Below are 26691 nucleotides of genomic sequence, written 5' to 3'. Positions count from 1 at the left end.
AAAACTATCTTTTTATTATAGAGAGGCAGCACATGAATTAAACAATGGTTTTAAAAACAAACCAAAAAAATTTAAAAAGTTCAGTTTGAATCAATACCTAAAACATACACACATATATACATATATGTAATTCCCAGCTGTGTTGTTTGGAGGAAATACAAATGTGATAGCTCAAGAGCACATCTTTACAGTACCATTTTACCTTTGTGAACCACAGCTGTACCCCAAAGAGCTAATTAGTGTCTGTAGCCATATTTACATTTTACACTGCCAGGTGTTTAACTATACCTGAATGGCAATTTCTCATATACCATCCTATCAAAAATATCTTTTGATGCACATATTTATTCCAAAAATAGGACTGAAGCACCGAATTAAAAAACAAACAAAAAACCCTTATATAATTATTATTCCTATGCAAATTAGGACATGCTAAAAATGAAGACCAGAGTGAAAGACAATGCAAGGATGTTTATAATGCACAAGACAAAAATATCCTCCTTTATCTCAAGTGTGGAACACTTGATTTCTAATAGTATATACACTTACATAAATGTACATGATACATCACATTTCTGTTAAATACAAAGCCCTAAATTCATTTCAGTTACTAAAGCTGGTTGATACTTAAAGTGAATGTCCTTCCTTCAGACTGTGGTCTATTCTGTTGATCTAAACGGTGGTGGTCCTAAACACGCTGTTGTTTAAACCCTTAAAAGAAGGGAACTTTCTGTTTAGATCTGCCATGTTTAGATTCATTGAATAGAGACCATTAAGTTCAAAGCTTCTAAAAAACCAAAAAACCCCAAAAAACCCTGGTTTTCAAAAGACATTGTACATAGTACCGTATTCAACATATCCTACATAAAAAGCACTGAAAGCAAGTGAAGTTGAAGTGTTTGATCGCTTGTGTCTCGGTCTTTTAGCTTCTTGTAAAAACCTGCTGTGATTAACTTTAACGCTTTGGCATATCTGAAATGAGAAGCTCGCCCTTGGCTTAGTAAAGGCTTTCTGTTATAAAGAACAGGAAGTCCATCTCCATGAGGCTGCGCGGCGGGCTGGAGCTGCCGCCGTGAATCACAGGAATGAGCGCGGTGTCCAGGTCATTCATGTAGCTCTGAGGAAGAAGCCTGCCTCCTGAACCCGCCTGGTATTCCACCTGTCAACAGCAGTCAACACACCAATCAATGACTTCTCGCTCTCAAGAACATGCACATGTTGGCATTGGTTTACCACCCAGACTTTTTCTATTGATTTTACCTTATTTATCTTGTTACAAGAGCGTCCCCAATATTAGCATTTTTGAAATATAACTGTAGCAAATAATGAAGCATGCCCATTAACATGTACAAAAAAGGGAAACACACTGAAACACACACTGCACACACAGCTAAAGCAGGATCTAGCCTGCACTTTACCATGTCTGTGTCTGTAGAAACTCTGAGTCCCAGCTTATTTATCCCGCTCTCTTTCAAGGTCTTCAGGTGAGGGCAGAGGGCAGCACAGCAGGCCATGGCAATCTCTTTTGGGAACTGACTGTGGGCAACCAGAACGCTGGCAAGAGACTGCTCAGGGCGCTTCAGAAGATAGAACACCTGGAGCACAAACAGCAGCACAAACACTCACTACAGTCATGGAAATATACAGTGGCACTGGAAACTGAGGTTTACCCGAATGCAGCTTCCAACCCAAACCACCACATTTATTTTTGATCAAGAGAGGAAATGTGCCCTTTTGTTTTGTTTACGATCTAATGAAGGGGAATGCCTATTTGACCTGTTTTGGCAATTAAAACAATCCTTGGGTAAACAATCTGGACACTCATGTGTTACACGCAAGGTTAAAACCTCATACAATCCTCTTGTTCTATTACATACCTCAGTACATTTCACAAGCTTCCCATCACTTTCAAACTCTGCCTCCTGTTGCATTTTAATGCTTGGAACCCCTTCCAGGGACTTTCCATCAACTGGACTCATAATCCTACACGATGAAGAAAAATAAATAAATAAATAAATAAATAAATAAATAAATAAATAGTCTAAACAGCCGTACAAAATATTCTCACTGCATTAAGGTTTCAGAGTTGGCTATACAAGATATGTGGTTCATCAGTATTATGTTCTGAAATACTTAAGAATGGACTTCTATTGGAACACTATAGAACATGTCAGGAATAGGATGAAGAGACCCAGCGGCTACACCAGGTGGCACGAGTGCTATATGCGGTTGTCAATAGAAACTCATGGTAGCTTTGCCAAAAGTTGGCCTTTGGAACCAAAATTAAAGGATGTTATGGACAGTCATTTTTTGTGTAGATTTGATTGTGGTGAACTGCCATGTTGCAGAACCGTTTTAAGACATGGGTAGATCACCATGCATTTACTGAACACTCCACAGTTCATGCAATCTTAACAAGATGCACTTTATTACACTATGTAACACAATTTTTGTTCCTGGGTAGTAAGTGTTATTTCCTAATTGCTTATGCCTCAAAAAGTTCCAAATTAACATGTATTTATACTAAAGTAATACACAGATGACTACAAAAGATTTAGAAGTGAGTAGTTTTTCGAGATTTACAATCTGTATTTACAGTATAATCGTAAATCTCGAAAAACTACTCACTTCTAAATCTTTTGTAGTCTTTTTTGTATTACTTTAGTATAAATACATGTTAATTTGCATTCATATGTTGTTTTTTTCTGACTTTATGTGAACGAAAAGACACACATTTGCCCATTTTCCCATTGGAAATAGTGATATTTTGAAATATCACTGTCCTGGTCACAAAAGCAAAGTTTGTGGGGAATAATAGCCATTTTCTATACTTTTGAGGCATAAGCAATTAGGAAATAACACTTACTACCCAGGAACAAAAAAAAAAAAAAATTTGTTACACAGTGTTATGAAAGCAGCTTCTCCTCTTAAGGGCATACAGAAAAAAAAAAAAAAAAAAAATGAACCCTTACCAGGGCAAAGACACATGGCCACATAGGGGAGACCTTGCTCAAAACGGACCCAGGTTGGATCTATATGGTTTACTGACGTGGTTACAGCAATTGACTTTCCACAGTAAAATACAGATCTTGACCAAAACACATAAATACAGCAAACCGATAGCTTTGTTACAGTTTCGAGTAAGAAAATAAATAATTTGATCAAAAATGTTCACTGTGCATTAAAAAATACTTCTTATCCTTACCCTGTGTTTACAATGGATGCCCTCTCCACCCAGTGGATGTTTACATATTCTCTTAAATCTCCTGAATCATGTTTTCCACATGGGATCTGGAAGTCCCTTTTTTCCCTAAAAGCTTGCCGTAATGCTTCCATCGTCTCCGGTGTTATTTGAACCATCAAACCATCTGATGAAATAATTAATACAAAATAATAACTAAATGAACTAGAAACAGGTTGCTTTTGTGAACACAAATACAGCAGCCCCAAAGGCATAATGTAAAGGAAGTCATATCTGGGAAAAGTGATGTTTTGCAGACAACATGGAATTCATGTTAATTTCAAGAAACTTGAGGCACCCTGGATTGTTTACTTGAGAAACACAAGTACTTGTTCATTACCTTCAACTATGCTGGATTTGGCAATAAATCCCGAGGAGGCCTTCAGAGCACCATTGAAAACAACAAAGCTTGCTCCAGTGACTGAAAGAAACAGAATGCCCTCATTAGAACAGCAAAGCTACTTCAAGCGGTCTCCTAAAATATAGAAGCATATTACTACAGCTCAAGGGTTCAACAGAATGCTATTTTAAAATATATAAAATATAGAAGCATATTACTACAGCTCAAGGGTTCAACAGAATGCTATTTTAAAATATATAAAATATAGAAGCATATTACTACAGCTCAAGGGTTCAACAGAATGCTATTTTTCCCAACAAGGCAAATTCACACCAATTAAAAGAACAAAATATTCTGAGCACAATAAAAATGGATTAAACAAACTTTCGTCCGAACCAAATCGTAAAAAAATTTATCCACATACATCAATAGATATACAGCTGCTATTGTATATGTGTGTGTGTGTGTGTGTGTGTGTGTGTGTGTGTGTGTTTAAGTTTAATTATTGAGCTAGAACATATCTAACTTGATCATGTAATTTCTATACTGGCATGCAGGTTTCAGTGTAAATTCTTAAAACAAACACCAAATGATAATGTTTTAGTGAAAATGCATGCAAGACACTGCAGCTTTCATTGCAATGAGCTAGACTTGCATACCTAGATATACATGAACAGACACAGATATGGCATGTCAGTGCAGGTCATTGAGCGGCAGGGTTTTATAGAGGCTTAAAGCCACCTGGACTTACTTCTCCTAGTCTTGCCTGGTACACTGTTGGCCTGGGTCTGATAGTTTCCATCGGCGTTCTGAACACACACCAGGTGGGAATCTGCCTCCATGCTAAAGCAGGCACCCATGCTGATGACATGCTCATTGGAGGAATTCATTACTTTCATCACCTAGGGTTACAGATACAGGCCACTGTGAATCAACTGCTTTGACAAAAATACGCTGAAACTTTCTTGCATCACTGGATCGGTTTTTGTTGAGAAGCAGTTTTGAAAACCGTCTAGATTGTGAAAGGTTCGCTCTACCTATTTTATAAAATATATAGGATATGATCAATGGAACCATCAATTATTAAATGTATATTTGTATTCACTTTATCAATATTCTTAAATAAAATATATAATGTCATACAATTAGATTGGTGTATATAGACATGTTCCAATTGAATGAGGAAAATATAAAAAGTTAAAGCATATTTACTTTATAAATATAAGCAGGGTCGTCTTACAAAGTTTTGGTTTTCCATTCTGTTCTTATTAAATAAATTAAAAAGTTTCATATTTTATTTAATTCAGCACTAATTAACTTTAAAGAAAGAATGTCCAAGGACAACAGGTTAAATATTTTCACCGATTCATACCAAACGACTAGAGTAGGCAGAGAGTTGAAGTGGAGTCATTTTTCCCAGACCCGTCTAGTGTGTCATGTCTAGAAAGGTGTTAGGATGCAGTTTGATTTCCATGTATATTTAATACTTGGCCTCCTTTTGAGACTGTCTGCAAAAGTAACCAGTTCCATTGATGTTGAACTGTGTGGTGGTTTTGAGATTTGGACCACTGTCAAATGTAACAGGGTTCAACCCAGGACTCCAGCAGTAAAAGACTAGTGCATTAACCCACTGCGCCACCTAGCACCTGTTCCTTCAACGCTCCTGTTCTCTGCACATATATATCCTGGGGAGAGTCTGTCAGCCGATTTGATCCCCCTTTTTAAAGTGTACTTAATGTCCCAATGGCTTTGTTTGTACTATTTCATCACCATGCTGACATATCATATATTACAGAGTTTATTTGTTTGTTTTCGCTGTGTAATACAGTTTTGCATTTTAAATTTAGCATTATGAGGTTTTACTGTCCAACACACAGCTAAGACTTAGTGAAATCGGATTCTGCATGGCTTGATAAGAATGGCTTAACATTCCTCCTGTTTTGTGTTTCCCTGAAGCTGGTCAGAAGCTTGCCTAAATGGGAGAAAAAAGAAAATAAATAAATGAAGCACAGATGGAAAAGTCACACTCGCCTCATTAAACCTCCCCTTAGGGATTTCAATGTAACTGTTGCCCATTTCCATGTGGATCAACAAGCCCTCCACACTCGCCAGACTGTACTGGTAATTTCTGAGGTCCTGCAAAAAGGGAAATTGTCAAAATCAACACAGCAATGCATAGGAAGTGAGCAATAGGTTTGATTTTAAAGTACATTCAGAAATGAAGCTGAAGGAGCATAGAACAGCAACAGATTCCTTTCATGCAAAGGATGTGCATGTGGTAGTGAATCTTTAACCAGTTTATTTTTTACTGTAGAAAGTGGAGTTTAAAAGGGTACTACGGTGTGTCCCATAAGCATCACAGGCAAGATCATACATTATGCTGATTAAATGGCTGTTTTAAAATGGGGGGCCAAACCCTGCGGCTACCTGCAGCCATATTAAAACGATTTCCCCTGAAAACAAACTGAGACAACCGATATCAACAAATATGCCTATGATGCCTACCTTATTGGAATACACTGTAGACCTAAATATACATCAAGCTATAGAAAAATGAACCACTCTCCAATAACTTTCCCGTTTGCTCTCCATAATAAAAAGTAATTCCTTTTCAGTCTGTGGAAAACTGGCTAAATATCTATCTGTATAGAGATGACAGCAGCTGTGCAGGAACTCTTTGCTGCACCCATCCCGCTTCTCTCAGCAAGCATCGCTGCTATTAAATCACTGGTGCCTGTGGAGTCGTTCCTGGTGCAGGATCATAGGATAAAATGGAGACAAAGTGCATAGGCTTCTACTAATAGGTGAAATTTGTGTTTGAAGAATCACTTACTGCTAGAAGGTTCATTATAGTGTGTCCAGTTTCTCTGAATAATGGGTTCCGGAATCTGAAACTCGTCAAAGTGCAAGGATACACTGAAAAAAATGAAATAAAAAACAAAACAAAAACATAAACTTCTGTAACAAATGTTGACCTAGTTTCATAAAAAGTGTTCATCAGAACTCACAAAAGTAATTCAAAATTGCCAAGGATTCTGACACCCTAGTGCAGGGGTTTTCAACTGGGGGTACGTGTACCCCTTGGGGTCCTTTTAAGGGTCATAGAGGGTACGGAGGAGGACTCAGAAATGCAAATAAAGATGGGTTAAAAAAAACAAAAAAACACTGCACATAAATATTTCATTTTTGTTTAGCAGCTCAAAGTGAACCGCAGATTGAAAAAAAAAAAAAAAAAAACACACATAGAATCTATCACAGCTGTACTTTCCACCTGTAAATGGATTTCCACCGATATGGGTGGGTAAAGCAGGGGTCTGGTGATTGTGCTGCTCATTAACTTTCCTGTTTTCAGCTTGTCGTATCATTGAATCCTAAATCAGCAAAGACCAATAAAATCACAATATATTTTTTTAATTTTTGTATTAGGTGCAGCTGCATTTTTTTAGTAACAGCAATAGCGGCTGGTTGAAATGGATACCTTTCTTACTTGCAAAAGAAAAACGAAGGAAGAAAACACAAGTTCACGAGCACAGAAAGTGCAAAGCGACAAAGTTTTATCGAATCGTTTGTGTTGGCTTAAAAAAGTTTATCAATGTTAGTTATTATAGTTGTATCCTGGTTATTTTTTTTGATATTGTAAACATTGTAAATAGCACAATTATGCTGAGATGGTAAGTAAATGGTAACGTGATAAACATTTAGCAGACTGTTCTGTATTATTTATAATAACTTTGCTAAATAGATAAATACAGATACTTAATTCGGTGTGTCCAAAGACAAATGAAAAGTTTTAAGAATTAAGCCTACTGCTTGGTATTCTGTCCTAAACCAGCAGTCTGTCAATCCCAAACTGTGGTGATATAAATTATATATTAAATAAAACAAGGGAAAAAGAAATGTGTTAATCAGAATATTCTGCCTTTTACTGCAACCGTGGTACAATTCAGTCAAGTGAACATTGTAAAGGGGTACTTCAGCTGAAAACTCCAGACAGAAGGGGGTACAGTTTCAAAAGAAGGTTAAAAAACCCTGCCCTAGAGTACCCTCAACAATGTGTGTTTAAGAATGTCCATACCAAGTTTCATTCCAGTTGAATAATTATTGTGGGGAGGTCAAAAAATGTCAGTGTGACATACTGTATGTTCAGGCAGATGGCCAATGCATCACCCTGGCTTCTGATGCTCTCAATAACTGTCATTAAAGAATGTCCTTACCAAGTTTACATCACAGCTATACAAGCAGTTCTCTAGGCATCTGTGAGACTTATGTATGGTTGGAAGGAAGTATTGATAAAAGTATAATCTGCATTTGGTGTACTCTTAAGATCTTGGTGAACGTAAACTGCTTCTCCAAATGCTTTGTATGCTTCTACCATAACGGGATCTTCAAAAATAACTAGAACTGACAGCGAATATTGTGGGATTTTTTTTTTTTTTTTTTTTTTTTTTTTAAATACATTTTTTTTACTTGAAAAGGCCCTGCCCAACATTTAAACTTCTTTGCTCTGTATACTACAAACAACATGGAACTGTCTCAGCGGTTTCAAAAGGACAAATCCAAAAGGTCATTTCCTTTTTTCTGCTCCCTTTTGCAGGGGGCTCCTCCTCCTCTCCCTGACTCACCGCTGTACTCTGCCCCCAGTCTCAACACGAGCCTCAGTGGGAAGATCTTTGCCCAGGGCACCTCCAGCTTGTGAATGAGAACCCCAAAGAGGAAGGGGCTGTCTGGCAGGTACAGGTCATTCAAGGGCTGGAATGTGGGCGAAATGAACAGGAATCCACCGTGATCCTTACTGCCAAGGAAACTCTCAGTAAAGGTCACGTTGCCCAGATTTTCAATGTACTTGCCTGATGGAAGAAGAAAAAAAAAAAAGATATTAAAAGTAAACTGTCATTCCAATTAACGTCAGACGAGTAAATTGGAAGCAGAAATCAGACAGGGCCACAGTTCATTTTTAGTAGGTGACCTGCTTTGTTTTTTAGTTTGCAAGTGTAGTTGTATGTTGCTCTTTCTGCAAGCAAGGTGCACATCTCAATAATGGAGGTTTAATTATTTTGCACAAGTTGCCCCATTTTGACCGTCCTCCCTTTGTGTGCAACTCACACAATGGTCATTAATGGAGACGGCATCATGGTCCTTGATACATCTTGTTTTAATTTTAATAAAAGGGGGTCTTTAATTAAGTCAACAGTGACAAATCTAAATACCTACACTATACTTAAATATTAAATAGGAAGAAACCCAACATTACTCATTTTTAAAAGACAAAAATACACTTGAGACTCACCTGCACTATTAGAGATGTTGGTTTTCACAAAATCCCATTCGATTTAAAAATGATTATGGTATTTATGTCCACTATCGGTTAAATCAATTAAAACTGACTCCATGCTGCCTATCCTTTCTGAAAGCTAGACTCTAGCCTGGATGCTAGACACCTTGTTGAAATACTGGTCTAATTTGACACATTTTGTGTTTGTTTTGTTTTTTGTCTACCAATCAATGGATAGTGTTTCACTTTCCAGATGCCTCAGCCTTACCCTTTAGTGCATCTTGATAGATGGTAATGTACAGCTTAAAGATGTCTTTGGGGAGAGTGCTTTCCTCTGGCAGGCACTGCAGCAGGAACACAATCTCAGGCTGACCCACCCCGTGCAGGCCATTGGAGCTGAAGCACCAGCACTTCTGTGCAGCATCTGAGACAGTGGAAACGTGCACGTCATACTGTCACAGACAACAACAATGCTCTAGCTCAGTGATTCAACACAAAAACTGTGTCTACACAACTGCTATATCCCACACAGTAATTATTTGATTTTATTTACTTATTTTATTTTTTAAAGTGATTTTAAATTGATTTTTTTTTGTTTCACCAAATCAGCACGGTAAATCTTAATCCCCACAAAAGCAGAAAAAGAAATGTTAATTCCACCTAAACGTAATTACCTCAAAAACATGTTTAGTATGTTCCATTTTCAATACATAATACTTTATTGAATATTATGTTGTATTTCTGAGTACATGAGTAAAGTGCATTACATCACAGTGTACTAAAAAGAGGTAAAATAAAAAACTGCTGCACAGGGATGTGCAGAGTACTTACAAGTCACTAATTTGACATTCACCAGCAGGTTGACATTCAGCACGAACGTGAGGGGGTTAGGACCTCCTTCCTCAAGAAGCAGCATCAGCTGGCTGGCAGAGGGGCGATCCTCCACCAGCGAGTCTGCATTTAAAATGGGAAAGTCCTTTCATTATACCCTTCAGCACCACATGTACTGTTTCTGAACAAGAATGATGAATGTATCTATAGACGAGGGAGGCCAGCACAGGCTTCAGTCAGCCTCAGTGCAGAGTAACCATTTCTGGGGTGGTTTTATGATTAGACTAATAACGGGAGCCATATCAAACTCATCTCACTGGTGACCTGAGCACGACTCCTACACAGGCCTCCAGGTAAAAGGTACGACAGGCTTGTGAATCAGTCAGCGGAGTCACCTACCCCCTGCCTATAAACTCGCATCCCAATACGCTAATGCAGGCTCACATGACCAAAGAAACTGTGCATTGTCGAGTGGTTTGTAGTGCCATCTGACACCACTTTACAATAAATAAAATGGCAAACCAGCCACAGCATCACAGATCTCTCTGGAGGAATCGTTTTATTAGAGTTTAATAAATAAGATTGACTGGGGAAAAAAAAAAAAAAAACATGAATTGGAAAGGGGTCTTGCAGACCAAGTGGTGCACCCGCCGGTCTAAGCTTTGTCTACACATTTCTACATTGATGTTTAGATTTTCATGTCTTTGCCACATTACCATCTCCTCTCTCCCCTGTTGCTATGACAACAGGGGGCAGCCCCTCTTCGTCATCAGGAACCAGACTGCCCGTCTTGGTAATGCACTCCCCTATGGTGGATAACATTCTGTAATCCGAAGGCCCTGTGATAAGATGCTTCATATCATCTTCTGGACTCCGAGAAGCTGGACTGTTCGGTACCTTCATCGCGGCTTTAGGAATACCAGGTGCTTGTTCTGAAGAATCGCTGAGCGCTGTAGCTGTAGAATCGTGAATCTCCTTTTCCAGGCTTTTCTGAACCTGAGGCTTCATAGAAATAAAAAATAAAATAAAATAAAATGATGCAGGGCAGTACCATTTTTTCACCTAAAAACAAAACCTTCTCACAATTCTCTCTCTGTGTAGACCCCTTTGATTTCCAGGATTTATACCTGTATAAGGTAATACAAGGGATGTGTGTGAAGGTTGTTATGCTATGGCTGTCAGGTACAGTATGTAAAACTAGCTTTTTTAAACTTGTGTTAGACTAGAAAAAAAAAAAAAAAACACAAACCAACCACACATATATACAGCGCTTCCCTTTACAAGGCGGCCCGTTACACTGAGGAACAGGTTATAAGGCAGTACAGTGGCATGGATCCCATTTGCCCCATAATGCCATTGCACTAAAACTAGTAGTCTTTTTATAAAAGGCAGAACACGGTCTCTTAACTATGGCTCCTGACTAGAGCTTTCTACTTGGACAGACAGTTTAGTGTTGTATATTCATTTAGGTTTTCTTAAATAAAAATAATAAACAGGGCCGCTTACAAGTCTGAAAAGCAGGCACTAAATGCACAAGGTAGCACTGCAGGGCAGGAGCAGCACTTACCACAGGAGGTTCGGGGGTTACAGGGCTGGAGTCTTGAGACAACCGCTTGCTCCCTACTGACAGTTTCAATGTATCTGCTACCTCTCCGTTTGGCAAAATACCATCTGCAAACCAAACCCGTTTCTGTTCCCTGGGAAGCCCAGCTGCAAGAGGAGGAGAAAACTGGCACCAAGTACAACTACAAAAACATGAGAAACTATCACCGGAGCTTCACAAACACGAACTGTGACAACTGTGGAGTCTGTGAAACCAGGCTTATCTTGCAGGTTACACAGTTGCAACCTCTCTATTTTTATTTGGCGCAACATCGGCACATTAGGACAGTACAATCAATCTGATCTCTTGTCAAAAGGCACCAAGAGATGTGAAAGCATTTTCATCCATGAACAAATTTATTCTGTTCTTGCTTATTACTTTTGTTTTATACTCCATGATAATTTTCAGGAATGAAACGTGGTGACTCTGAGAGGTGGCAGGGGTGCTTTAAACAGGTCATTAGGATGTGACAACAAACGAAAACTGAAATTTAACTTTAAACACTTCATTTCACAACGGCATTTCCATGTTTATTTTATTGGAAGGAGGGGGGAAAAAACCTCACGTTTTGGTTCTCGTTTATTACATTCCACATAACAAAGTTGCAATAAAAAAAAATCTATAATAATCTATATAAAAATCACTACACATTTCCAGCAAGTTGGGCACTGTTTAAGTGAGGCATTTCAGAATGACATGCTTGCCTTTTTTTTGTCCCATGAGATTGACTTGCTCTAAAGCACCACAATGCATTTTTGACACAGATGGCTTTCCATAGAGATCACTATGCGTGCACACGCACAAGCTGGTTTGTTTACTTTTGTTGTCCAAAACATTTAAAAATAGAGCTGCTGTGTTGATCCTGTTTTTATATACAAATGTACAAAACATTAGGAACACCTTCCTAATATTGAGTTGCACCCCCCCCCTTTTCACCTCAGAACAGCCTCAATTCATCGGGGCAAGGACTCTACAAGGCTCTTCAAAAGCATTCCACAGGAATGTTGCCACAGGCCCATGTTGACTACAATGCTTCCCACAGTTGTGTCAAGTTAGCTGGTAGTAGATCTCTACACCGAATAGCAAGTACCACCTCATCCCACAGATGCTCAATTGGATTGAGATCTGGTGACTGGGCAGGCCACTGCAGTAAGCTGAATTCACTGTCATGTTTGTGGAACCATTCCTGGACAATCCTAGCCTTGTGGCATGGGGCATTATCCTGCTGAAAAAATCCATTAGCAGATGGATACACTGCTGCCATGAAGGGAGGCACCTGATTGGCAATGATGTTCAGATATCCTGTGACATTCAAACGTTGCTCCACTTTTATCAAGGGGCTCAATGTGTGCCATGAAAACACATCCCATACCATCACACCATCACCACCAGCCTGCAATATTGAGACGAGGCATGATGGATGCATGTACTCATGTGGTTTTCTCCATATCCTAGTCCTCCCAACAGCGTGAAACAACTGGCCTGCCTGATGTCCTTTGGGTGGTGGACCATGCTTGATACACACGGGAAACTGCTGAGCGTGAAAAAACCAGCAGCGTTGCAGTTCTTGACACACTCAAACCGGCACGCCTGGCACCTGCTACCATACCCTGTTCAAAGGCACTTAAATCTTTTGTCTTGCCCATTTACCTTCTGAATGGCGCAGATACACAATCCATGTCTCATTTGTGACAAGGCTTAAATTCCTTCTTTAACCTGTCTCCCCTTCATCTACACTGACTGAATAAGGGATCATAGCTGTCACCTGAATTCACCTCGTCAGTCTATTTCACGGAAAGAGCAGGTGTTCCTAATGTTTTGTACACTCAGTGTGTGTGTGTGTATCATGTGTATATATGCATGTATGTATATATATATATATATATAGATAGATAGATAGATAGATAGATATAAACCTCACATATCACACAAAGCTCCTTTTAATTTGTCATTTTTTAAACTGTTGCACAACTTCTAGTGAGGTGGTAAATAAGTGCAAGGTATTTGTCATTTGTAGCAAATATGAACATCTGATTTTTATATCCGAACACGTGTCAGAAAATATTTATTCGAATATTCAGACATTCGTCCCAACACATACAGACGCACATTATATCTATCATAGTACTGCCACAACATCTGGTGTTCCCTTTCTCCATCTCATACAGCACAGACATATATACAAATGTACAATTCTTTATTTCATTTACCTGTGGTAACTCAGTTTCGAAAATAATATGTCGATAATTCTTAAATACTGATAATCAAAGCCAACAAACAATCTTAACTTAATAGACTGTGGTACCAGCAAGATTGCTCCCCCCCCAAAAAAATTGTTTTTTTCGTTCTAGCTACAATGACACACTGTGTCATCATATAGCTTCAGATACAAATAAAATTGTCTACACAGCAACAGCTGCATGCACTACACACAGGTGAGAGAGGCGTGCAGGTTACCTTCGTTTCCAGGCTGCTTGAGCACAGACACAGGCACCATTACGGTGGGCGGAGGGGAGTTGAGAGTTCCAGCTGCCTGGGCTTGCTGCAGGGGAGGGATGGTGGAGCAGTATTCAGAGGGAATATTAGGATTAGGACTCGGACCGGTCGGGCTCATCATCCTCGCAAGGGCTTGTGCTGGAAAACAAAACAAAAAAATTGAAAATGCTTTATTTAGGCCAAGAGACAGAGAGAAAGTTTCCCTCCCTCTCATCTGCATCCACATGCTGTGTGGTTACACAGGCATTCCTGGCAGCCCCAACCCTTTTTCTAGTGGTTGTTTTTGATATGAAGTGACACATAATCACTTCACAACTGTAGGCGGAGGCTGAAGCAGTGGAGGAGTTTGTATTAGCTTGTGTCCGTCATTACTGCTCCATCTTTATTTAAAAAAAGATAAGTTTTGCAGTGTGTTTAGATGCAATGTTTCCCTGCATTGCTACTCAATGAACGGTAAATCCACATCCCTGTAAAAAGATGTTAATGTTCTTGTCACACCTACCTATCGTACCATGTGTTTATTTGAACCGACAGTGTTACACAAAGGCCCACACAGCTCAAGGGTGAAATTTTAGATGCAAAGTATGAGTCACAAGGTTCACTGTGGAGTTCTCAGTCTTTAACTCTATTGTGTTGTTATATATGTGGCACAAAAAAAGATTAGTTGTAATATTAGAAAGCTCAGGGATCATTTGAGCCAATCGGGTTACAATCACAGCAGTTACTCTCACAGGTTGATACATGCCCTCTACAGTCAATGCTAACATCTCACTTTAAACAATGACTCATTTTAAGCAGCACTAAGCGATCCAGACCAACCTAAAAACACAATTAATGTCTTCATACACAAACATATTTGTTCAAGCTTGTAGTAAAACCATTCAAAGTGAAACAAGAATAAACAGCTGCTTGGGTTTGTGATGACTGCTGCTTTGCTTAGACTGTGTGGAGAACAGAGATCCACACCAACCCAAGCAGCTGTGTCTTCATTTGTTTAACCTGGAATGGTAAATTAGCCCAATCAACATCAATGACCCTCACCTGTGGAGCGCTTGATCGGAATGACTGAATAATCGGTTTGTGCAGCTGTACAGTCCACCACAGTGTTGAACAAATCCACGCCATGTTTAAAAATATTCTCCAAAAGCAGCGCTGCAAGAAATCTAACACTGCATGAATAAAAACATATACTTCAACACCACCCTTCTAACTTTAAAGCAAACAAAACATGCTTGGATACCTTGACAAAGAGACCCCACAGGGATACTTACATTACTAAACACCCCTAGCTAAAGAATTAAAAAACAACGTGCACTCACCAGTCGCTAATCCACCCACTAGGCTCTCGTATCACTTACAGTTCACAACCACCGTCACTGAACTGCCACTGAGCACAAGACAAGACAACTGGATGCTTAAAAAAGCCCTTTCAAGTCATGGAAACACAGTACAGAATCTGAAGAGCCTGGATTCACACACAGACCACCTCACTCGCCTTGACGATCCTAATGGACTCCTGTAGTACAGTCAGTAATAAGCCAGCTCAGACTCCAAAAGAGTTAAATAGAAAAAAAAACAAAAAAAACATGAAAACCACAACTGCTCCAGCAACACCTCGGCCATTATAAGTGACTCAGCTGGATGTTGTGTTGCATTATGTATGAACTAACAATTCACTGTTAGCTCAGCTGCTGTTCTCTGACACATGACCCGAACATGGAAATGACTGATTTTCTACCCTGCCACAGAGTTAAAATGTCAATTTTAATGACATCATCTTTTACAGACATGATAAAATCACTGAACAGTCACTGACGAGTTTAAAAATATCTACAGGTATGAAGCAGAAAGCCGTGTAAGCTTTAGAGAGGGGCAGGCAATATCCACAGACACAAAGAGCTTATAAGGAAAGAAGAGTGCAATTTACACAAAAAAAAGTGCAAGGTAACAAAAAGGTATCAAATTAATCAAGAATGCTGGCTACCGAAAATGAAAGCAACACAATCTGACATGGATAAATGCAATTTTCTATTATTGTAATAGGGTTTATAAGTACAGTAATGAGCAACAATCCAGTAAATGGGGAGAAATAAACACTAAAGGAGTATTTCACATTATAACTGGCAGGTCTACTGTGTAAGTTACAGATTAACCCAGACATCCTAAGAGAGGTTATGGTCCAATGAGCAAAGAAATCAAATATTTTCAGTTGGGTCATGACTTGAGATTTATAACATTATATCTAAGAAAGAGGGAGAGAAAAAGAGATGAGCAAAAATGTGAGCTAAGGACAATGGTACTGAAATACAGAGCTTATGTTTACAGTGTTATGTGTGTTTTATGAATAAGACTGGATGTGCTAACCAGCCAGTCTTGATAGAAGAAGATATCATATGCTTTTACAGAATATTCAAAACACAGATCCGCACTGCAATAGTATAAAACTGCTCTTGGTCCACACGATGTTTACAAAATACTGTAAAGGTTGAGCTTTCACAGGTCCAGACCAGTTCATCAGTCCCTGAATGCAAAAATAATATGTATGACACACCCACATTCAAAAGGATATTTGACATCACAGACATGATAAAATCAAAGAAAGGAAAAACAAAGAAAGTATTTTCAGTCTGCTTCAGCAAAGAAAGTTTACTCTAAACAGAACCAGCAGTCTGGACTGTGTAGGTTTCTCATCTGGTTTCAGCAACAAGACATATTGAAAAGGGATTGAATATAGAAAAATAATGACTACAGCTATCTACAGTCATCACCGCTGGACAAAATACACCGGGTATATTTCTAGAGAGCCACACAAGTGCTAAAACATTTAAAGTGTTTACATCCCACCTCTATCACTTCTGATTGGCTAGCTGTGGAAAAGCTGACCTTCTATTGGTTACAAAGAAACCCAGAAATAGCTGCCAAGAGAGCCTCTGGCAAAGCACAATCTTTTAAACTTAAGGAAAATAAGTCATACTGCTTTCTCAATACATAAACCTGACATTTAAATACAGCAATGTAATAAAGTTACCAAAAAAAAACCAAAAAACAACTCCAGTCGCTTAGGTATTTGCGGATTAGAAAAAAAAACATGTTGTGTAATTTATAAAATTATTTCAAGCGTGTACTTGTTGGGATGTTTAAAAAACATGAAGTTTACTGTTTAAAGCATTTCAAGACAAACTTTCCCTGGCAAAAAATGTAATGATTTTTTTTTTTCTTTCGATTTTAGTGTTGCAAACCTAGTTTTCCATTTACCATATTTACATACGTTTTAGATTTAAATGCGATTGTAGGTCAAAAGTGGCCTGGTAGCTTTTTCACTCACGTGTCTACGTGTCAGTTTGCAGACAGGCTTCAGGACGAGGCGTGGGGGGCTTCAAGGTTCTGAAACATTCCACACTATATGTAGGCAATAATGATATATATTAATTGATGAAGGGGTTCTGCTGTCAGGACGCTTAACTGTCATTATGCGCCCCGGATGATAGATTAAAATCTTATCTGGGATGTGGATGGAAGAATACTCCTAACCAAACTAATTTGGAGTACCTTTATTCAATTGAGCCAGTAAAACACATCTATAATGATATGTTGCGTTGGAAATAACACATACTGTATTAATTATATTTATCCAAGTGGAAAAATACTGACCCAAATTGTGGTTAGCTGGTGTATCTAAATGTTCCTAGCACTGACCCTGATCCAGATATGCAGGCACAGCATGTTAATATACAAAAGAATGCCCTTGCACCCATATAAGAAAACACTTGCAATAAGATGATGGAACGAGTTGTTTAGTTCTGTTGCAGGAAATGTGGCTGGTGTATTAACTGCTGTAGCTTGTAAGTTCTACTAAGAACAGCAAAAGGGGGTATGTGTCTGTGACAATGTATTGATATATTGGGTAAAATTCCACAGGCAGATGGAATTGGTTTTGTTTGCTCAGGACCAGGAGATGCTTGGGTTGTGTTTTTCTACTTGCATATCATGGTGTTCCTGAACATTCTGCTCATTTATGTATTTATTTTTCAGGGAGAACAGTGCTGGGAAATAATGTTGCCCTCCCAAATTTATTTATATATTTTTATTTAAAAAAAAAAATAAAAAGCCATCAAGGTATGAAACCAGGATCACCCTGCTGCAGCGGTGTTCCAGCTAGCCATCATGGGACAAGATATCAGAGGAGTGAAACAGCTGGAAAATGCTGTACGCTGTTTAAAAAAATAGTATAGAAATAAACAAAAGAAAAAAGCAGAATTTGATGGAGCCCATCGCAAATTTTGCATGCATTTTGTTAGAAAAACAGTAAAAAATGCAGAGAAATGTGACAGGTTATACAAACATTCTTTAAAAATCTAGGGTTCAGTCGTTACAGAACTGAAACATCAAGAAAAAACTGAATTCCACAAAGCAGCAGTAATAGGCGGTAATGATTTTGTATCTGTGACGCAACAAACTAAAACACCTGTACATCACAAGCTGAATTCAGCTTATAGAGAAGGAGTGTGGAAAAAAACAGGAAGAAGCTATTTTTATATTTGAATAACTCCCAAGTATTGCTTATTATAGTTGTACTCTTAGTATGCTACTTAAATTTACCAGAAAATGTGTTCCAAACTACACTGAAAGGAACCTTTGCTTAAAGTATGTTATAAATTTGGTGAGGTGAGGTCACAGGGAACCTTATCTTGAAGAATTTGGTGAACTCGTCAAGCTACAAGGCTAGATCCATCCATTAATCACTAACTGATTGATTGTGTTCACTGTTAAAGCCAAAATCCTACAAGTTATAGTCTACTTTTTTGTCTGTATTTTGTGTGTAGGGAGCAAAAAGATTTTTCTAGCATTTTGTCCCTTGGACAAGAATTTTTTTTTTTTTTTTTTTTTTTTTTTTTTAATTGCACACTCCTGCCTGCCCTTTATGATGTACAGAAGCAGAACAGAAACTAACCCTCCACATAGCATCAGCCCAGAGCTCTGCATTTCATTACTCGCCTGTTACTTTGTGGTTTCTTTTACAGTAAGACTGCATTTGTAGGGATATTTATACTAAGGATCTGTAGAAGCAGCTAAGGGGGTAGACCTTGAGTTTGCAAATAATCTAACAGGGCTTCCAGAATGTGGAGGGGTCAGAGAAGAGACTGGAGAAGCTACAAGACCCTGGGAGGGCAGTCAGGTCTAACAGGCTTCAGCACTGTTGAGACATTGTCTATTCTTGCTGACAGTTAGACAAGAATATTTATGAACTGGCAAAATCAGTGCAAAAGCTCAAATTAGTCTGTACTGGATAAATTCTATTCATTACAAGACTAATCTGAGCCCTACTCCTACAGCTTATCCTTGTTCAATAGAAAATGAATTACAGATGCTATCAAAAAAAACAGCTTTTACCTACCTTTATGAATAGTTTCAAAGCAGATGACGCAAACCCTAGCTTCTTTTTCCATATATTTTAGCTTACATTTTCGGTTACAGCAACCACCACAAAATACCTGTTAAAAAAAATTTAAATGCATTAAATTTTTAAAATTTAGGCCATGACAAAATCCACTTCCACTAGCTGCTAGACAGAACAAGAATAAAGTCAATGTTTTATACATTAAAACAAAGTGGCATACTTTGTCAACTCTCTATATAACAAATAACCACTATGATTTAGCTCTCAGCTTAAAACATGAATTTAATTTATTGTGTTCAGACGTTTACAATGCATTCTATCTCAAAAGGGCCAAAATCCAGAAGACTGGTTCCTGCAGGTCATCAATTTCATGCAGAAAAGCATCCACAAGAAATACATTTTCATTCATTTATTAAATACATTCATTCATATAAACAGTATCTGTTCAGGAAACAAAACATAACTGCAACAAATTAAATATTTTTTCTTTTCCCAAACTATTCACATACTTTTCCACATGCCCGACAATGATGCCTCCTTTTGGTGAAGGTAAACTTGAGTTGGCAGTTCATGCACTTTAGTGCTTTAGAATCAGGTACCCATGCAGGCTGTTTCAACCCCAGACTTGATTCTTCTCTCATCAGCCGATCATCGAGGGAAACAGATTCCTCTGTGCTATCCACCGCCTGGTTAACGATAAGCTGGGCAGATTCCGAGCCCTCTTCCAAATCAACGCTACTATCTATACTCTCAGAGTAGGTATACCCAGGACTTGCTAAAGACTGGTTCGGGAATCGCTCTCCAATACCAGGGGACTGCACATGATTTACGGTTTGCTCTCCTGCTAAAGGAACATCTTTAAAATCGCCTCTTTTATGGTCATTCAATTCCTTTGTCAATAGAGTTTTTGGAGGATGAACAAAAAGTTGTTTTGGTCTTGCCCCTCCAGAATATGGGTGTTGGTTATTACAAGCACTGGGGTTGGGTATCCGACAAACAGAACTACACATGTTTGCCTCACCACTGTCTTTTGTGTCTTCTACTACAGTCAGGGCAACATCCCCAGAAGAAACAAAGTTTTGGTCTACCCCCAGAGATGGCGGTCTCTCTGGTTCTGAATATGCAGGCTCAACAGCCTCAATGTTCAGGGCGCTCCTGACAACCTCAAGCAGATCATCTCCCCCAATGTTCTGGGAAGGATCAGACAACCCTGAAATGTCACCATTCATTTCTGAAAACCCTTCGTCAGTAGAATTCTCCATAGGCCTCAACTCAGTGTTCTTGAGGCTTTGCTCCGTCAAGAAGGCATCCAGGTCTGCGTCACTCACCAGGTTGTCACACAGGTCTCCGTCTGGGAGAAAGTCATCGACAAACGTTATGTCTGAAACGAACTCAGGGCTGGAGCCCACAGGGTAGGCCCAGCCTTCAATGGCGTCCACAACACTGCTGGGGGAGTCTTCACCCTCAACTAAATCTGCTTCTGCCACAGCAAGGCTGTCTGGGATTGTGTAGTGCAAGAATGCTTTTGTCTCAGGGTTGACTTTGGTTTCCGACTGGATTCTGCGGCTTTCACAGGCAGGCTCTGGACCAATTTGGTCCACAGTCTTTGTACTTTCCTCCACAGGAGGAATAATCGTTTGTGTTTCAGGGTCAGGAGAAAGACTGTTCACCACGAGTGTATTAGTCTGGGTAGGAAACAATTCACTGGCTATAATCTTGGTGGTTTCAACCTGAGGTCTGTTGCTTTTGGAGTCTTGCGTCAAAACCAAAGAGCCGCACATGGACACGGCAATTGGAAGACAGGGCACGGATGTCTCTCTATCTTCTGTAGGACTAGATGGCACGTTCAGGTCATTCTGTTCTGCTTCCACCTCCCTGATGGATTTTACATGGTTTAAACTGTTCACTTCTTCCTCGCAGTCTTGCTTTTTGTCTGATGAACAAGCTGTTATTTCCAATGAGGAGTTAAACTTTGCTTCACCATTCATATTTTCCTTTGAATGGATTAGCTCCTTGGCATCTGTGCAATCGAGGGTCCCGTTTACAGCTACACTGTCCTCACTGCATTCAGTTTTTGAAAGGACTGTGGTGCCGTTCTCAGTTCTCTCTGGATCGCATGGAAACTCTTGATCCTCCTGGCCGTCTTCTTCATTTGGCTCCCTGACGTTCTGAGCACCAGTTTCATTTTGAAGGACTTCCTCTAAATGTCCTTGGTGGACAGTGTTTGAAGATGAATTTCTATTCACTGGTTCGTCAGCAGCCTCAGGGGGCAAGATAATGTCCAATAAGCTCAGGCTTTCCAAATGTCCTGTTGCAAGGCGACCCGCTCCTTGCAGTCCCAAACCTCCCTCGGAAAACACCTGTACACCAGGAACATTACTGAGGCTGAACTGCAATGCATCTCCTGCAGCACATGCAGGAGGCAAATCAAAGTCTACAAGCAAACCTTCCTCTAACTGATTTTCAACAATATCCAGCTTCTGAAAAGCATCATGGTTATTGGCTCTGATAATGAGTGATCCTGAATTGCTAACCAGGTCACAGATAGGTTTGAGACCCCTGTCCAGACAAGGGGGTGCAATGTTCTTTGAAGCTCTGCTGTCGGCAGTTGGAAGGTCAAGTTCCGTTAAGGGTTTTGTTTGAAAACCACTGGCTGCTGCAGAGGTGGACACATCAGCGGGCGTGCTGTAGGTAAGACTTTTGAGTTCATGCAGAGATGCGAGTTCTGGAGATGATTCAGCGACAAAGTGGGAGTTGAGGGAAGGAGCTGGGAAGGCTGGAGCACAATAACTTGCAGATGCTGTAAGCTCATCTGGAAGAAGAAAAATGAAGACAATTTTTTAGAAGACATGACCAAAACAGGAACACATAAGCCATCTGCTTTTCCAAAATATACACACATACAGTATCTTACATGCAGCTGGTTGCGCAGACCCAGATTAGCGCTACTCTTGGACTACCTACTGTTACCTTAGGCAAGGTGGTCCAAGACTAGTGCTATTCAACAGATACAGATCTTTTTAAATAAGCATTTGTCCACTTGAACATTTTATTTGTGAGTCTCCCTGGGGTGTTTGCATATATAAAGGTGTAATGGTATGGTAGGTTTAAGCTGTGCCAACAGCCTGAATTACACAAGTGAACCAACCTGTGTTTTGCTCAAAATCATCTAGTAGTTTGTCCAGATCGCAGACCACTGCTTTGAAGTAGCTGTCCATTTTTGTTCAGGCGCAAACAGAAACTCAGCTTTTGTGTTCCTAATAAAAGAAACAAAAAAGCCGAGGTTCTCCACCGACCATGATAAAATCTAGTTGTTAGAACATTAAGAATCAAAAAAGAGTGAGAACCACTGGTTTAGGTTAAACTTGACCAAATCTCAAATTTGTAACTTTAAATTTATATATCTATATATATATACATATATATATATATGTGTGTGTGTGTATATATATTCACACATATATATGTGTGTATATATATATACAATATATATATATATCACAGATATATATATATATATAATATATTCTTTACACACACACTTCTTTTTAAAAGTCACAATTGCAAAATATAAATGTATTGCATGTGTGATACAAAGCTGTTTCATTGTTAACGCACATTTAACGTAAATCACTATACCTCGACACAATGATTAACAAATGTGTAAAATATATATTTTTTAAGAGACCATTGGTTTAACTTTTATATATAAAAAATTTACGGTCCATATCTATGTGTGTGTGTGTGTGTGTGTGTGTGTGTGTGTGTGGTATATATATATATATATATATATATATATATATATATATTTATAAGTATATACACACATACATACATACAGTAATGTTTTCAAATAGACATGTTACTAGATTATATTTATCAGTTAACTAAATGCAAAGTGAGTGAACAGAAGAAAAATCTAAATCAAATCCATATTTGGTGTGACCACCGTTTGCCTTCAAAACAGCATCAATTCTTCTAGGTACACTTGCACAAAGTCAGGGATTTTGTAGGCATATAGTGAGGTGTATGATTAAACAATTATACCAAACAGGTGCAAATGATCAATATGTAGGTTGAAACACAATCATTAACTGAAAGAGAAATAGCTGTGTAGGAGGAATAAAGCTGGGTGAGGAACAGCCAACTTCAGCTAACAAGGTGAGGTTGCTGAAGACAGTTTACTGTCTAAAGTCATACACCATGGCAAGACTGAGCACAGAAACAAGACACAAGGTAGTTATACTGCATCAGCAAGGTCTCTCCCAGGCAGAAATTTCAAGGCAGACAGGGGTTTCCAGATGTGCTGTTCAAGCTCTTTTGAAGAAGCACAAAGAAACGGGCAACGTTGAGGACCGTAGACGCAGTGGTCGGCCAAGAAAACTTACTGCAGCAGATGAAAGACACATCATGCTTACTTCCCTTCGCAATCGGAAGATGTCCAGCAGTGCCATCTGCTCAGAATTGGCAGAAAACAGTGGGACCCTGGTACACCCAACTACTGTCCGGAGAAGTCTGGTCAGAAGTGGCCTTCATGGAAGACTTGTGGCCAAAAAGCCATACCTCCGACGTGAAAACAAGGCCAAGCGACTCAACTATGCACGAAAACACAGGAACTGGGGTGCAGAGAAATGGCAGCAGGTGTTCTGGACTGATGAGTCAAAATTTGAAATATCTGGCTGTAGCAGAAGGCAGTTTGTTCGCCGAAGGGCTGGAGAGCGGTACACGAATGAGTGTCTGCAGGCAACAGTGAAGCATGGTGGAGGTTCCTTGCAAGTTTGGAGCTGCATTTCTGCAAATGGAGTTGGGGATTTGGTCAGAATTAATGGTCTCCTCAATGCTGAGAAGAACAGGCAGATACTATCCATCATGCAGTACCATCAGGGAGGCATCTGATTGGCCCCAAATTTATTCTGCAGCATGACAACGACCCCAAACTTACAGCGAAAGTCATTAAGAACTATCTTCAGCGTAAAGAAGAACAAGGAGTCCTGGAAGTGATGGTATGGCCCCCACAGAGCCCTGATTTCAACATCATCGAGTCTGTCTGGGATTACATGAAGAGAGAGAAGCAACTGAGTCTGCCTAAATCCACAGAAGAACTGTGGTTAGTTCTCCAAGATGTTTGGGCCAACCTACCTGCCGAGTTCCTTCAAAAACTGTGTGCAAGTGTACGTAGAAGAATTGATGCTGTTTTGAAGGCAAAGGGTGGTAACACCAAATATTGATTTGATGTACTTCTGTTCACTCACTTTGTGTGTGCGTATGTGTATTTGTATGTATATAAAATTCTTGCCTTTATAAATTAAGGCCAGGTGATTAACTTCAGAATAAAGGACTCTCATTTTTACCAAATACCTGAAGGTAATTACGGAAGAACGCAGTATTGTCCTCTTTACATGCCAATGAAGAAAAATAAAAAATTATATAAATCAGGGCTCGACACCAACGGTTGCCAGGGGCAACTTGAAAATGGAGCAAGAAGAAATTATTTGCACGAGCCGGGCAACCACAATTTCGTTCATTATCAGATCAAAACATGTCTAAATTCTGTTTTTATATTTAGACTGACTTCTACTGCTCTTCCATCGCTCCCCACGTGGATGACCGGATAATCTGAATCAATAGACGTGCACGACGCTACCGGAAACACAACATTCTCACCGCTATCTGTATAATCTGTCCGTTCGCCCCAGTATAACCGCGTACGTAAAAAAAAAAAAAAAAATTGAAAAGAAATATTCCCCTTCCAGAAAAAATGAAGGAAACAACAATCGATCAACAAGAGGACTGTATCCCCTCGACATCACCGGTCTCTGCTGCGCCACAGGCTCCAGATGAAAGTGATGCAGTGGAGAGGTCTCGTCGGCCAGACTATGAAAATCCAAACAGATGCAACGTATATCAGTGACTGGAAGTGATGCTGTATATCACAACGAAATGTTCAATGTATGTTGGCCTGGATACGAGTGTTTGCTTGGTAAATAAATAATGCATTAAGAAAATGGCGATGTTTATTTTATTTTTTCCGGCAACCTAAATTTCACTCCGTGCAACTTGAACTTTTTGTCAAATTTCAAATCCGTGCAACTTGGATTTTTTTAATATATATATAGATATATATTAAAATAAAAACTGTCCTTTCCTGTGCTTGAACCAAACCCATGCTTTAAGGAAGTGTAAATATAAACCACACCTAAAACATTATGGTTCAGAATAGCAAGCCATTTTTTTCAATAACTTTTACCAACAGAAAAATTGAGGTTTGATAAAGAAAAGTGTCACTACATGATGCAGTATTTTGCCACATTTCTATCTGTACCATGAAACTTGTCTGTAACTCGAATCAATCTCGTACAATATGAAACCGGGGCTGCAGTTGCAGACGTAACCAAAAAGCAGTCCTAATTTGAAACCATAATGAGCTCAGAATTCAAGAAGTGTTTCATGGTAAAGAAAACGTGGCATTAGCAAGCACTGTTCAAGAAAGAGTACCCTTCCGTACACTTAATAAAGAATTAGTACAGTACACTAGACAGAGACCCATGACGAGTTGGGAATATGCAGAGAACCAATGCCATGGGCTCAAAAAAACATCTTCACTGTTTTCCTAAACCCGTATCAGGCATGTATGAGTTAAGCACAAGAAAAATGTGGAATCATTGTATCATGTAAATCCAGTCATTTCTTAGAATACTGTACAGTATTTGTAATTCATTAAACGGATACGCGTGCCACATTCTGGCACTACATCGGCTTTAAATAACTTGTATTGTAAAGAAAGATTTTGACTAAACCGAACTCACAAATACTGTATTACAATCAGACAGCGCTGTGTTGATGTGGCTGAGTGTACTATCAGTATAGTAGCACAAAACGCATAGCACCGCTTTGATCATATTCGTCAGGGATTTTACAACAAGTGAACAACCACACTTCCTTAACATATTCCAGCCTCAGGAGAACATTGCTCCCCCTGTATGAGCTGTGACAAGGCCGAAAACATTCACACATTCCTCACACTTACAGAAGTCTTGCTTTACTGACACGTTCCTCAAACTTTATAATACTGTCAAAATAGTAATTTATTAACACAGCCACTGAACCAGACTAGGAAACCAAATTCCATGCATTCGGAAACGTGTTTATAAAAGTGTTATACTCATACCTACAGTTGAAGTTTTTAAACGCCTGCAAATGTGAAATTAATTAATTAATTTATGTAGCTCCAAATAGCAACACACCACAAATCGCTCGAACCCAGTCCAGCTGAGTTCTCGGTTCATTTTTGTTTTGTTTTGTTTTGACAGTTTTGTTTCTAAAATGAAACGTATTAAAGTTGTGTTACCAGAAACCTCTTCATCCTGCTGGATCTCTGCTTACGTGCCTCTGTGTTGTTTTCGCTATCGAGTCGGTTATATCACAGCTCTCTGTTTACACTTCCCCCAGTTTTGTTTTAAAAATACCTCTCACTGTTCTCTGCACAAGCAGCCATCTTGGATGTGGAAAG

The 26691-nt window shown here is 39.2% G+C and overlaps 1 protein-coding gene across 1 annotated transcript; it reads right to left on the bottom strand.

The window, feature by feature from the left end:
* LOC121312779 (zinc finger FYVE domain-containing protein 16-like) lies at nucleotides 1–26691 on the bottom strand. The gene is made up of 18 exons (XM_041244535.1): nucleotides 26530–26691; nucleotides 22330–22438; nucleotides 19691–21993; nucleotides 19179–19275; nucleotides 13745–13921; nucleotides 11252–11394; nucleotides 10401–10686; nucleotides 9685–9807; nucleotides 9122–9277; nucleotides 8204–8428; nucleotides 6415–6497; nucleotides 5613–5717; nucleotides 4333–4483; nucleotides 3582–3662; nucleotides 3206–3368; nucleotides 1878–1983; nucleotides 1419–1595; nucleotides 1–1159 (listed from the first exon to the last, which is right to left on the bottom strand). Exons 2-18 carry the CDS (start codon nucleotides 22397–22399, stop codon nucleotides 998–1000), a joined length of 4608 nt encoding a protein of 1535 aa, XP_041100469.1. The 5' UTR covers nucleotides 22400–22438; nucleotides 26530–26691; the 3' UTR covers nucleotides 1–997.

This window comes from Polyodon spathula, chromosome 1 (genome assembly GCF_017654505.1).
Source record: "Polyodon spathula isolate WHYD16114869_AA chromosome 1, ASM1765450v1, whole genome shotgun sequence".
NCBI classification, from domain to species: Eukaryota; Metazoa; Chordata; class Actinopteri; order Acipenseriformes; family Polyodontidae; genus Polyodon; species Polyodon spathula.
This window is presented reverse-complemented; position numbering and strand designations above follow the sequence as displayed.